The sequence below is a fragment of the Parasteatoda tepidariorum genome, chromosome 2, assembly GCF_043381705.1.
Source record: "Parasteatoda tepidariorum isolate YZ-2023 chromosome 2, CAS_Ptep_4.0, whole genome shotgun sequence".
In the NCBI taxonomy this organism is placed as follows: Eukaryota; Metazoa; Arthropoda; class Arachnida; order Araneae; family Theridiidae; genus Parasteatoda; species Parasteatoda tepidariorum.
Window position 1 is genome coordinate 25,708,371 of NC_092205.1, and position 13,328 is coordinate 25,721,698.

At 28.9% G+C, this 13,328-nt stretch overlaps 2 protein-coding genes across 2 annotated transcripts in view; one reads left to right on the forward strand and one right to left on the reverse strand.

Annotated features, from left to right (window-relative positions):
• LOC107456201 (cuticle protein 14-like) overlaps positions 1-13,328 on the reverse strand; it is a 206,301-nt gene that overhangs the window by 115,296 nt on the left and 77,677 nt on the right. The window lies entirely within an intron of this gene.
• The window catches only part of LOC122271932 (protein kinase C-binding protein NELL1-like), a 45,288-nt gene continuing 38,907 nt past the window's right edge, over positions 6,948-13,328 (forward strand). The window contains exons 1-4 of the mRNA XM_071178116.1: positions 6,948-7,165; positions 9,736-9,837; positions 11,299-11,400; positions 12,960-13,067. Of these exons, the coding sequence (XP_071034217.1) occupies positions 7,042-7,165; positions 9,736-9,837; positions 11,299-11,400; positions 12,960-13,067 (436 nt within the window). The 5' untranslated portion in view covers positions 6,948-7,041. The remainder of the gene's footprint in view (positions 7,166-9,735; positions 9,838-11,298; positions 11,401-12,959; positions 13,068-13,328) is intronic.

Below are 13,328 nucleotides of genomic sequence, written 5' to 3' on the forward strand. Positions count from 1 at the left end.
TAAATGCTATGTTTCAACAATCAATCGATATCGAGATATCCACACTACGTTGCTTGCAGGTATCCCATTGAATATGTTGTTGTTCAAATTATTCTAATCAGAGATTCCCATTGACACTAAGTTCAAAAATATATATTTTCCGACATACGATGCCTCAAACATAAATAGTAATTCTCAATTCTCTAATACCGCCATGACATTAGCATTAATCCACGTGCGCCACGTCGAATCAGATTTTGCTCATGTTATAGCCATTAAGGACAAATTGCTTAAACAAAAAGAATACTTGGATGCATACAAATGTATTCAATTACGCATAAACATATCTAGTCATTAATTATTTGAAAATTATTTACATTTTGTAGGGAGAGCCGATTCGCTAACTTCGTAAATGGATACTTAACGATATCTCTATACCATGCATATCCTACAAACCAGATATCACTTGCGTGTGTGCGCAAGTACCTTAAGTCCAATGTGCATAAGTGTTCAAGCACCTTTCAGCACAGTGACCGTTGCCTATATCTTTTATGTTTAATGATCCGTATCTCGGAAACTATCGATTTTTGGACTTAGTGTCAACGAGAACGTTTGCTAATATTATTTTGAACTTCAACGTATAAAATTTTCAGCATATTTGGCAGAAATTCAATTTCTATACAATCTGTGTGGATTCCTTTAATCTACTATTATTAGTCCGCAGTGGACTGAACGTTAAGACACGGTTCCCAGCAGATCACTGAAGTCAAGCATCACTGACTGCGGTCAGTATGCGGATGGGTGACCACTTGGATCAGTCTGCGTAGGAACCTAGGGTGTGTGGTATTGGTCCTCGTTAAACTGTCCTACCGTAAAGTGCTTGACTTCGCTTGCGGTCGCCGGGCTACCGAAGCGGGGGCGCCATCCCCTCAGCAGAGGATCAAAATTGTGACGACATGTCTTCGGATCTTCCTCAGGGATGTTTCCTGACCGTCGCCAATAGCCCATTGTGCAGCTCTAGTGCGACGTAAATGAATTACAACAACTACAGCAACAATAATCTACTATTGCGTAAATAAACACTTAATAGACAAAAGCAACTTAGTGGTAGGGATGTTATTATTTATGTATTCAATTCTTCTGTGTGGTACTATAAATCGAGTTTTATTTAAGATTCTTCGTTCGTAACGACTAATAAGGAAGTCGTTGGCCTTCATGATGGAAATTTTGAAATTTAAAAATTTTTTTTATTAATTTTGAAATTTAAAAAAATTAATAATCGCCACTGGCCACAGGGCAACTTAAAATAACAAATGGCGTCAGCCAATCGTGAATTCATTCTTCAAAAACGAACCTCACGTTCATATTATTATTTTTTTTACTACATACTAGCTGAATACCCGTTCTTCGCACAAGGAGAGTAAAAAATAAATGAGTATTGAGAAACACAACGAAGTCATGCTCAAAACTGAAAATCATATACCGATCCAATTAAAGAACTTGGTGGAAGAGCCAGGTAAGTGAAACTTTTAGGGGAATTAACGAATCAGGGAAAATAAAAAAAGTGGTTGTATAAATACCGGTAAGTTTAATGTTACAGAACTGTTTTTGCCTTCGCTCAAATCTTAACATAACTGATTACATCATTTTTCAATATGCTTGCATGATTTTTATTTCAAACTATTCAGGGGCAAATTAATAATAACTAAGAAATATTTGTCCCTCTTTCTAACAAATTGGTAATAAAAAAGTTAGGATGCAACTTTTTTTTAGATCTGAAAATGTAACTTGCCTGGTTCTTCCACTAAATTTTTCAATTAATATAGTTGAAATAATTAAAAAATTTTATTTAGTATTATTTGTTGCCTTTTTTGGTGGCTTTGCGTTACTGAAGTAAGCAAAACCCGTTTTTTGAGAAAGATTAAACCCCATTAGAACAAAGATAAAATGTATTTAGTATCACTTCTCATGATGCTATTGCACTATCAAGTACTTTTCTAATGTGCATATCCCTTTCGAGGACCGTAAAACGCTTATTTCCAAAGTATCAGTATGTAATATTAAGTATTGGTGCCTTCTTAATATTCACCAAATATATTAATATGATATTTTATACCTTTTAATATATTTGGAACATATTACATAACTCTTCAACATTTAAGTTTTGTTAAAATACATTTATCAGTGGCAGCCGTCTAAAGCCGAAATAGAATTCTTATTAGAACTTGATAAGATTTTTGAAGTTTGGGCATTTCTCTATCTGACCTTTAATTTACTGTACTAAAATATATATAAGCAGTAAAGAAGCGAAATTCTTTATATTCTAATTCATTAAAATATTAATACACTATCTTTGCTACTACTGAAAAAAGTAATTTCTGAAATTATGAAAAACCCGTCGCAGAATTGTTATCAAAACTGCACCAATTACCATAATACCAGTAGAACATATTAACGTCAGTAGTGCACAATAAGTAAACGTCATCCGCAAATGACGATTTTCTACGGATTTCCTAAACAAATTTCCTATTAAATTTTTCCCCCTTTAAATTCGCTTTTTAGCGCATAGCTTGTTTTGCTTCATTCATAATATAAGTAGTAATTAAGCATTAGTGTCAATAATAATATCGTGATTTTTTACGGTTCCCCAAAATGAATAGTCTCTATTATTTTTGCTTTTTAGTAAGTTAATTTATTTTAAATCAGTTAACATATTACAAACATTAATCAAGCATCAATGTCGTTAATGATAGTATGATGATATCTTATGGTTCTTCTAGATAAATATCTTTTACTCCATTACTTTTGCGTTCTAATGCATAGTTAATTTATTTTATTTCAATAAGCATATATTACCTAAATTAAGCGAACCAAATATATCACCACCAAATATATCAATGAAATATTTTATACCTATCTAAGTATATTTGGAACTTATTTCATAACCCTTCAACATTAGAGTTTATACATATTTGTCAGTAGCAGCCAACTAAAGCCGAATTTTTAAAAAAATATATACATTAGAGCTTTATAAGGATTTTGGAGCATGCCCATTTCTCTATCTGACCTTTAATTTACTGTTAAAATATTTATTTCATTATTACGAGGATTTCATACTAAAATCAAATTTACATAATTTATAACTATATGCAAAATTTTAGGGGTAATCCTTTTTTCAGTTATAATCGAGTCTTCTGGGCAAGAAAGTTTGAAAAACAAAAACAAAAAAGTGCCTTAAAGATAAACTGTAGATTGTATAGTAATTCTAACGCATATTCACAAGGCTTTGTACAAATTACGATATTTTTTTTTCTATAACTGAAGGAATTGACAAATGTTAAATGGCATTAAAAAACATTTAAATATGCTATGTTTAAGAATAACATATTGAAATAGTATGTTGAATATTGTACGATTAATTGCTTAAAAAATAATCCCAAAGTACCCTACTTTCCAAAAAAAATCAGTGGAGTAATTATTTTTACTGCAAGTCTTGAGAACATTTAAAAAAAATTCAGTTTACGATTAAAATTTTTAAAAGTCGAATCTGAAAATGGAATGTCCCCTAGCCCTATAAATCGAAATTAAATAGTTACAAGGACAGCTATTTCAAACAAGTTAGCGTATCCGACCTACTTGAAGTTGTTTGAAAAGGTATTTTTTAATTCACCTATTTCAAAGTTTATTCTACATATATTTTGGAATATATTTTAGGTGTATTTCGATCGAGTTCATGTTTACGCCATTATTTGTTTAAAAGTATTAAATATTTTCTTGAAATAAATTATTCAAGCTATATGATTTAATGCATTTGTAGTATAATAGTAAACGGAGCTTCCATCGCATATCCTTAACCTTGTTACCGCTTTCATTAAATAAATGGAATAAGCTTAGATTAATACAAAAGCTAATTTTTTTTCGTTTTAATTTTCGAGGAATAATATGTTTCGATCAAACAGATTTCATTTTGGAAATAACGAAATTATTGAGTGTTCCTTGGAGCAATATCATTCTTATCTTCTTATGACGCAATAAAGGAAAAATTGGTTTTCGTAGTTTCTGTAAAAAGTATGTTAACCTTCTCGCCTCGTATTTTTTAAATTTTTTTTATCAAAATAAGTTTCAAAAATGCGTACTTTGTATTGCACTTTTTTTCTTCAAATTAGATGATTATTCTAAAATTGGCATGCCTTCGGAATCTTTTCACAAATATCAATTTTTAGTATTCGCTGTTTAACAAAGTAAGACATTTTCCTATTTACAAAACATGCTATAATAATATCTTAGGAATCATTCTAAAGTTGAAAAATAATCTTAACAAAATAATTTTTTCAACATCTCTTTTAAAACAGCAACTTTCTTAAAATTAACTGTGCAATATATAAGTTTAAACGTCAAGATAAAATTGCGGTCAAAATTTTTTTATTTAAAAAAACAAAACAAACAGCTGCAGTTTTTGAGTTGCACTAATATGTATTTATTATTTACAAGCCAAACGAATGAAAAACAATAAAGTAAATAAATAAATAATTTGTTTGTTCAATCTTAGAGAAAAGGGTGCACTTATTTACTATGATCAGTCAGACGTTTTACACTGAGTAATTTTAACATAGAAATTTTTTAAAAATATTATCAGCTAACTGGCTATAGTTCTGATATGAAATACTTAGCTATTACTTACAACGAGTGTTAATTTAAAGAAAACCTCTAAGTACTAATAAAATTTAAACAAAATAGTTTAGTATATTATCAAGGAAAAAATATACGCGGTAGCATAAAGAAAGAGTAAAAGATGTAATGAAATAATTTGTTGGATAGTTCTGTGGATCAAACGCGGTCAGGTAATTAAAAATTTAATTTCCCAATTAAGATATTAAGACTGAATATTGAAATATTTTAAGACACTTAAAAATTTTGGCTACATATTCGACAGCTTTTTTTATTCGGTATCTTCATACTCTTTGTAGTGACTTGTAAAAACATCAAAACTATTTTAGATAATCTATGTTGAAGTCACCAGGAAAAATAATCGATAATTTATCTCTATTTTTTGAAAAAATAGCATACTTAGTAAATAGCTATTTTCCATCAAATAATTCTAAAATAGCAGAATGTTTTTAATTTTTTAACAAGATTTTATTCTTAGCTAGCAGGCAAGCTTTATTTTAATCAAAACTTAACAATAATTTAAAAAAGAACTTTAATTTAAATGAAAACCTAAAGTACTAAAAAAATTGATTCGTTACTAATGAAAAAATAATATACGTGGCTATTAAGGAACTATTACTGAAAAATAATATACGTGGTACCATAAGGAATAAAGTTTTTAAAAATGTTAAAATTTCATTTAAATAGTTGGTAAAATAGTTTTGCAAAACACGCGCTGTTATATAGGATTTGAGAAATTTTAAGATGCTTAAAAATTTTAACTACGTATTCGTATTACTAATTATAAAAAATATATTGAAGAAATTTATAAATATATTGTTCCAAAACTATGCATATGTATAATATTGAAATTGTATCAATTATTGAAAAAAGAAACTAAAAAATTAAATATAATCACATTAAATATAAGCACAATCTGATGTATAATCATATTCTATCAGAAGCATGCTTTTATAAAACTCCTCATTCGCTGAATTTGACTTTGGATATTTTGTGCAAAATTTTTTTAATTTGCTTAAAAAGTTCTCGAGGTATAGAGAGAGGGGCAAAAATTGAATTAACATTAATGTGCCCAAACTTTGGAGATCTATCCTGACCAAATTATTGGGACAATATTTCCCAGATTGCGGCTACCTCCTATAATATGGGGATCAAAAATCCGAATCCGTCGAAAGAAGTACGTTTATTCGGAGAAAGTACGTTTTTGTGCCTGATTTTGTAACTGAAAATGCCATCTGCACTTACTAATTAGCATATTTGAGGTCACCTTATCGAGCCATTAAGATTGATTCCGAACGTGAGGATCCAACCATTGGATCAAAAGTCAATCGGGGTGGTCCGTTTTTTTTTCTTCTCTTTTGCTCACTTTACTTTAACAGAATTGGCAATTTCAATTTTAAATGACTATCGAATTTTCATTATCAAATTATTTTAATCGAAAAAAGTACAATTGTGTGTGTTTACAAGGTGTGTATTTAAATTTATATCTGACCATAACTGACCATTGAAATTTAAGATAAATAAGGTGTGAAAAGTGAGAAATGTTCAATACTTTCTACTAGAAAAAGAAGAATTATGTGTTTATCGTAGGTCTACAGCATTAAGCAAAATTATTGGTGGCCAGTGATTGCGGAGGGACTAAATGGAACATTTGGAGATTAAAATATTGTTTTCTCGGCTTTACCTGAACTGTGCCCGCTGTGCATTTTGTAACTATTTTTTCAATCAAATAAAGAATTTGTGTGGATATTTTATAAATTTGGATAAATTACTTTATTTACACTTTTTTCTTAAAATTTTTCTTCATTTTAAATATGAACCTTGCAATATTTACCATACCTTGAGAAATGCTTCAAATCTCAATATCAAGAGTATTCTTAGTTGTTTAAAATTTTCAATTCGTGAAAAAGTATTAATCGTTAAGAAATTTTACAACTGGCCACATGTCAGCACTAAAATTTCCTAATTTTTTCGAAATATTCATTATAATTTAACATTTTTAGTGTTTAAATAATGCTGATTTATTTGTTTAACGATTGCGCCTGGTATTAAAAATATAACTCACATCGGACAAAGAATTGATAAGAAAATTTCCATGTAAAAAATGACTGTTTTATTTATTTATACATTTTTTCTCTGAATACGCAATCCTTTTGTAGATAATGATCACATGAAACATCAAAATGATTTTAATAATACAAATGAAATAATGCTCTAAGTATGCTCGACTGTAACTTATTACGATAACTCAGATAAAAAAAAACACTCTAATCAAATGCCAAATGTATTGATTTTTCACACACATATGTTGAGATAAAATTAATTTCTTTATAAATATTTATTTTCTTTAATAAGCTATGAGATCAATAAGGGATAGCTCGCCAAAATTCAAAGATGGCAGGTCAGGTTTTATTTCTCACATTATTTTTGTGCGTAAATCTGTTTTATGCAGTGTTTGGAAGTGATTGTGATTGTGACAGTAGCGAAGAAATAGCCACTAAATGCTCTAACGATGTTGGTGAGTACATTTATGCAGATCGCATAATGAAGCAAAATTAGCAGTTTTTGCTTCTGACCAGCTGTCAATTGTAACATTTTAAACTTTAGCCAGTTAACAATTGCAAAAAAAAGTTTATATTAATAATGTATACCATGTCCTTCGAAGCATTTCTCAAAATGTTACAATGTTCCTTTCTAGTATTAAAAAAAATTACGAAACAAGCATGCGGTGATTTTTAAAATATTATGCAATATTCAAGATAATTATTTATTCCATAATAATTTGATAAATTACTCATAATTATTACAAAAAAAAAACACTGTAATAAGTTGATGCATTTTTGACGAAAAAATGGTGATCTGGTGTAGACTAGCAGGCATTTGTTTATTCACCATTCGATATAATTAATCCCTTAATTATTTCCTTGAGCAAAAATTAGGAATTTCTTCCACTGATCAACTTTTAACAGGAGCAATATTTTAAAAGGCATGGCCACTTTTTTTTAAAAATGTAAAATTTTAAATGTTCGAAAAATCTGATAATATTTATAAGAAACGACATCTTTTGGAAGCATCTCTCAAACTATAGTAAACATTAAAAGATTAATTTCTAAAACGAAAGCGTGATATAAAGTAATTTTTTGAATACTATGAAATATTCATAATAATTCCCTAATTATTCTGTAAAATATTGCAATAATTCCAGAAAGACTATAGTTGTCAAATTTTCCACAAAAACGGTGGCGACCGAAGTCTGGCAGACATTTGTTAGTATATTTAGTCGCCTTGCTGCTGGTGAGGAACAGTATTCTTGTTCTATAAAGCAAAAATATCAAAAAAATTTATTTGTTAATTCATTTATTTCTTTATTCTTGAATTTGACAGATAATCCGTGCTACAAGTAAAATAGTTAACTAAGAAGAGATTTTTAGAATAACTTTGAAGTAGCTTTTAAATAAAAGTACATACGAAGAATGTATCGAAAGTGAAACTCGCCAATTAGGCTGGATTTCTACATACAAATATTATTTTAGTTTAAGAAATAATATATATAATTTATTTTGTCTATTTTGAAGTAACAATTAAATTAAAAATTATTAAAGATTACAATTTTCGCCTTGAATACATTGCTAATTGCTAAATTCTACTTGTACTGCAAACGAAGAGCTTTGTTAACTGTAAAAAATTCATAGTTTATGAAAATGGAATACTTCAATATGTGTGCTCAAAAAAGTTAAATTAACAGTTTGAATTAAAAATTTGAAATAAACTATACTGTTTTGAAGAATAAATTTCACCATAAGTCTGCTATTTCAAGTGCTTAAGATAACATCTTATTTTTTTCATTTTAGATTTCTGACGAGAATTGTTTGAAATTTATAATTAATGACTACCTTAAAAGTATTTTTTCTAACTGTAGTGGACATCGCTTGATTGATGAATTTTTGAGATTATTAAAAATTTTTTGCCCGACTTTATAATTGTAACTAGTGGGCTGTGCCCCCTGGTCGATAACACTCGCCAACCCCCGAAAATTGCCACGCAATCTTATATGGTTTACTTCGCTCGCTACTAACTTAGGTACATTGCAAATGCACAAAATTCTAAGAATTCAAAACAATCATTCAAATCCATATAAAAACTTTTTTTTTAAAAAAAATTACATCTTTTTAGTAAATACTAAGTCATTAAAATAAATTTGAACTCAAATAAATGACATGTAATTCGTTAAACGTATTAGAAATGTGCTATAGTATAATTCGTGATAATAATTCGTAATATATAAATTCGTGAAAAAAAGCGCTTTCGACAAAATACGAAAATAGAGATCTATCGACAAAGACTACTCACTTCTGCCTAGCTTAATAGCATGAGATTGCCGCAACTGATGCTCTCTGGTTATTTCTGTTTCCGTTTTTAAAAGCGCTATATGTTGAGCCACCTCAGCTAGATTTGGCATGTGGCATTTTTAGCGGCAATCATTGGTCGATTTTCTAGCGTTGCCATTCGGGGAGTTGTAATGAGGCTTTTTTCGTCGCCGTGTAAGAGAAATACTAGTAACGTAAACAAACCAAAGCAAACGTTGCCTCCAGCGGAAAAGAAATGCAGCCAAAATTTGGGAGCCACGTAAGAGAATTATATATATTAGATAATGCATATTGCTTTTCCAAACAAAAGCCTATTCGTGTCGTCTTTCCAAAAAAGAAATGTTTTTTTATATAAGAAAAGAGTGCAACAAAATGAAATTGAACTTAAAAACTCGAAAAAATAAATTGCCTAATGAAATAGATTGAAAAAATGATTTAACAGTTTATTAAAATAGAACTTAAAAACTTTTTTTAAAAAAATGTTTTTTAAGTGTGAGAAATATTTGATTAAATATGACGATTATCCCTTTCAATTAAAGAGGCATTTGTGTCTTCTATGATTTCGATCACAATTTTGTTGCAGTGTTTACTAGGCGTTTGAACACAAAAGAACAAATATCCTTTTAAGAATTTTGTTCGACTGTTCTTAATTTGTTTTATTTTAATTTTACTGTTAATCATATATGTAAAAAAAAAATTCATTCCTGTACTTATATTCTAGAATGTGACTGTGGATATGGAACTTTAGAATGCTGTTATATGCATGGTGAAAAGCGTTGTGTGTGCATAAAAGGGTACGCTGTAAACAAAGACGTTTGTGAAGGTAAAGAGCTTTTCAATTCTCTGGTTTAGTCCAAGCTTTGTGAAAATATGTGTGGCTAGCGAGTATTGTCAACTCTAATTTTAAATTGTTCCTTACTCTATGAAAAAAGTATTTCACAATTTTTACATTAAAGCTCTTTTAAAAAACTACCGAATAAGCTAAAATCTTGCAGCCAATGGCCGATGCAGATAAAAATTTGATAAACCTCACTGATCTACTTTCAAAACGAAAATCCAAACATTATTGAACCACATTTCGGAAGGGCCCCAGATTAGAAAGGAAATGTCTAAGACTTCTTTCTTAAAAAGTTTAGCATCCCAAATTCGTTCGAACCCACCCTTAAAAAGTTTTCTGCATTTGTAACTTTATTTCATTTCACTGATTTTAGAAATTAATTAGCTATATAGCAGGTTTTAAGTAGCTTATTAATTATGCAACTGCGGGTATGTTCTAGAATGCTCCCATGTAAACGACAAAAATCTCTGCACATGCAGATCGGGTTATGCTCCAGGTGAAGGGGCAAAGCTCGAGAAATACGATCTACCGGTTGCCATTGGCGACCAATACATTTTGACTGGCGACTATATTTTTAGCTTTTAATTATGAATTTACATTTTTTTGTAGCTGAATATTTATCTAAGAAATTTCGACTGGAGATTTGATCATCAGCGATATTTTTCTCTCTATTCTCGTCTGAATTTTCAACAATTATTGAAGCAAGCAAAAATTCTATGTTTTCTTTACCTTTGCACCGACGTACATTCCCTGAAGTTTCTGATACCTAGTTTTATTTTAATATTGTGTTAATAAATGGGATTTTAGAAATCATGTAAAAATGGGAAGGGTGCTAATATTTTTACTGGTTACCAACAATTTTCAAATAATTGGTGCCCCGCGTAAGGGTATTATTATATTTCCTGGGAGCAGCTTCTTAAAGACTTTATGTGGGGGCGATTTGGAGATTTTTCCTAAATACTTATAGAAAAACTCCGAAAAAGCAATAATTTCAGCTTTTAACTGAAAAATTATAGCTTATGGCTAATCTTATAACACGCAAATGATTACTTAGTTTCGAGGAATATATGCCTGCAAGTAAATAATAATAGCTTAATTATAACTTCCAGCCATGAATAATAACTTGGACGCCTACAGCTGTAAATGTGGACGAATAAAAGTTTGGAAAACTTAACTCAATTGAAGTCAGAAGGAAAATCCAAAGACTCACGAATTTAACACTAGAGAAGTTCTTAATTAGAGAGTTCCCTATCTCTTCTATAGTTGCGTTCATAAATTTGTTTCGAAAATATCTCCTCTTGCAACAACCTTGGATTGCGAATTACTCCCTAAAAAACCGAAAAATAATATACATTTATTGTAGTTTTTTTTCATTTATTGACTTTATCAATGCATAATTTATATGATAAATTTGGGAGATCTACTAAATATTCATTTATATTTCAGAGTGTGATTGTGGACGTGGAGCTTCAGAATGTTCTTTTGTAAATGACACAAAATTCTGTACTTGCAGATCAGGTTACACTCTTAACGATGGCGTTTGTAAAGGTAAAAGCATCATTTAATTGTTTAGGTGAAACTATTCTTTGCGAAGTCTAATATTCCGTGGAGGGAGCAATTTATCTTTTTGTTATAATGTTGTTGGCAAAAGTACAGTCATTTTTGTCAAAAAAATGTTTCTAAATAACCATGGTCAAAGATTATTATTACCTAGTTTTGGTATTATCTTGAGTATCCTATATTAGTTCAACTTTCCTAGATAATTATGTTAAATACATATTTCTTAAATATTTAACTATTTTATAACTTTTTTCCATACGTTTCTTTTAATTCATTTAATTTTGTGTTGAAAGTTAAGGAAAAATCAACTCTTTAGCACAATGAAGTGTTTTTTTTAATACAAAATATTAATCATTTATGGAATAACATTATTTTTTCATGGTAATTATAAAATCTGTTCTTTTAAAAAAATATTAATAACCAATGTCTTTAATTTAATTTGTCACTTATTTGTGAAACTGAGTGGACAAATTTCGACTTAGCTACGAAATAATAGTTTTTCTAGTAAACAATGATTAAAAAACACTTCTTATGTAGTAAACTTTCACTTCGAAAACCTTTTTATTTTACATTAGATTTTTTTATTTTATTTACTCAAAACTCTATTTTTTATTCAAAAATTGTTTCATTTTTCTTGCTTCTTTTAAAAAAATGAACTGAATATTTAATTATGAGATTTACCCTCACTAATGCCATATGGCTAGTGCGTATCAAAGCAGTTTTCTGAAAGAATTATATAAACAGTATACATAAGGTAGGATAGGTCGAATTAAGCATTTATAAAACATAAACGTAGTTTTCCAATTGATCTAATCATGTCTTAAATATTGCCTATGATGTATCCGAATTAGGCTATGTATTATTCAAAATATCGTAATATTATTCAAAATAATGTTATAAAATAATGATAAGTAAATATACTATGTCAATGCTATCAGACTCACCCTCATGTTTATTTTTGCATTAATCTACATGCTTTTAAATAAGCAAAATATGTCAATCAAGTAAACTGTTTTAAACAAAATGGCAGTATGGCCAATGATGTAAGAACTCCTCGTTTGTAAGCGTAGAAGCAAAGATTGTATTAGTTTTTTATACAAATTTCTTTAACTTAGATAAAAAACTATTTTTGAGTCATATATATATAAAGACGTAATACCCAAATTTTGATTACATTTAATTTCGAAAATAATTATGCTTTGTGCCCATGATAAGTATGCACGAGAAAAAACGTTTATGTGAAGGATAATATTTCATTCAAAGACAAATAAAAATACTGAAAACGAAAAAAAAACGAGCAAAGATAAATTAATATCTAAAGTTTATTTATCTTCTGGTTTTTTTTTTTTTTTTTNTTTTTTTTTTTTTTTTTTTTTTTTTTTTTTTTTTTTTTTTTTTGCGCTTAACACGTACATTTTCTTTTAATTACTAGTAATGGGGAAAAAAACTTGATTTATAGCCTTTTCTTTTATCATGCCACTGTTGCATTTTTGGCATTTCCTTTATTCATTTAATGTGCATGCTTTTTTACGTTAAATTTTTGACAGAATGTGATTGTGGACCTCATTCAGATAGTTGCCATATGATAGGTCCTATAAAGTTTTGCACTTGTATTTCTGGATACACGTTCAATCCTCTTGAAGGCAATTGCGAAAGTAAGTAAAAATACATTTTGTCGATAAAATTATTATTAATTACAAGTTAAGTTTACAATAATTTTATGTTTGAACTAGGCCCAAATAATAATAATTATAATGATTATTAAAATCAATGAGATAATTGTAAGAAAAACATTAAGAGTCTTAAAAACCGCGTTTTCCTCAGTGAATTTTTAGCTATTATAATAAAAATAGACACATACATTAATTTTTAAACTATTATGGAATCTGATATATATATGGGTCATTCTCACGAAA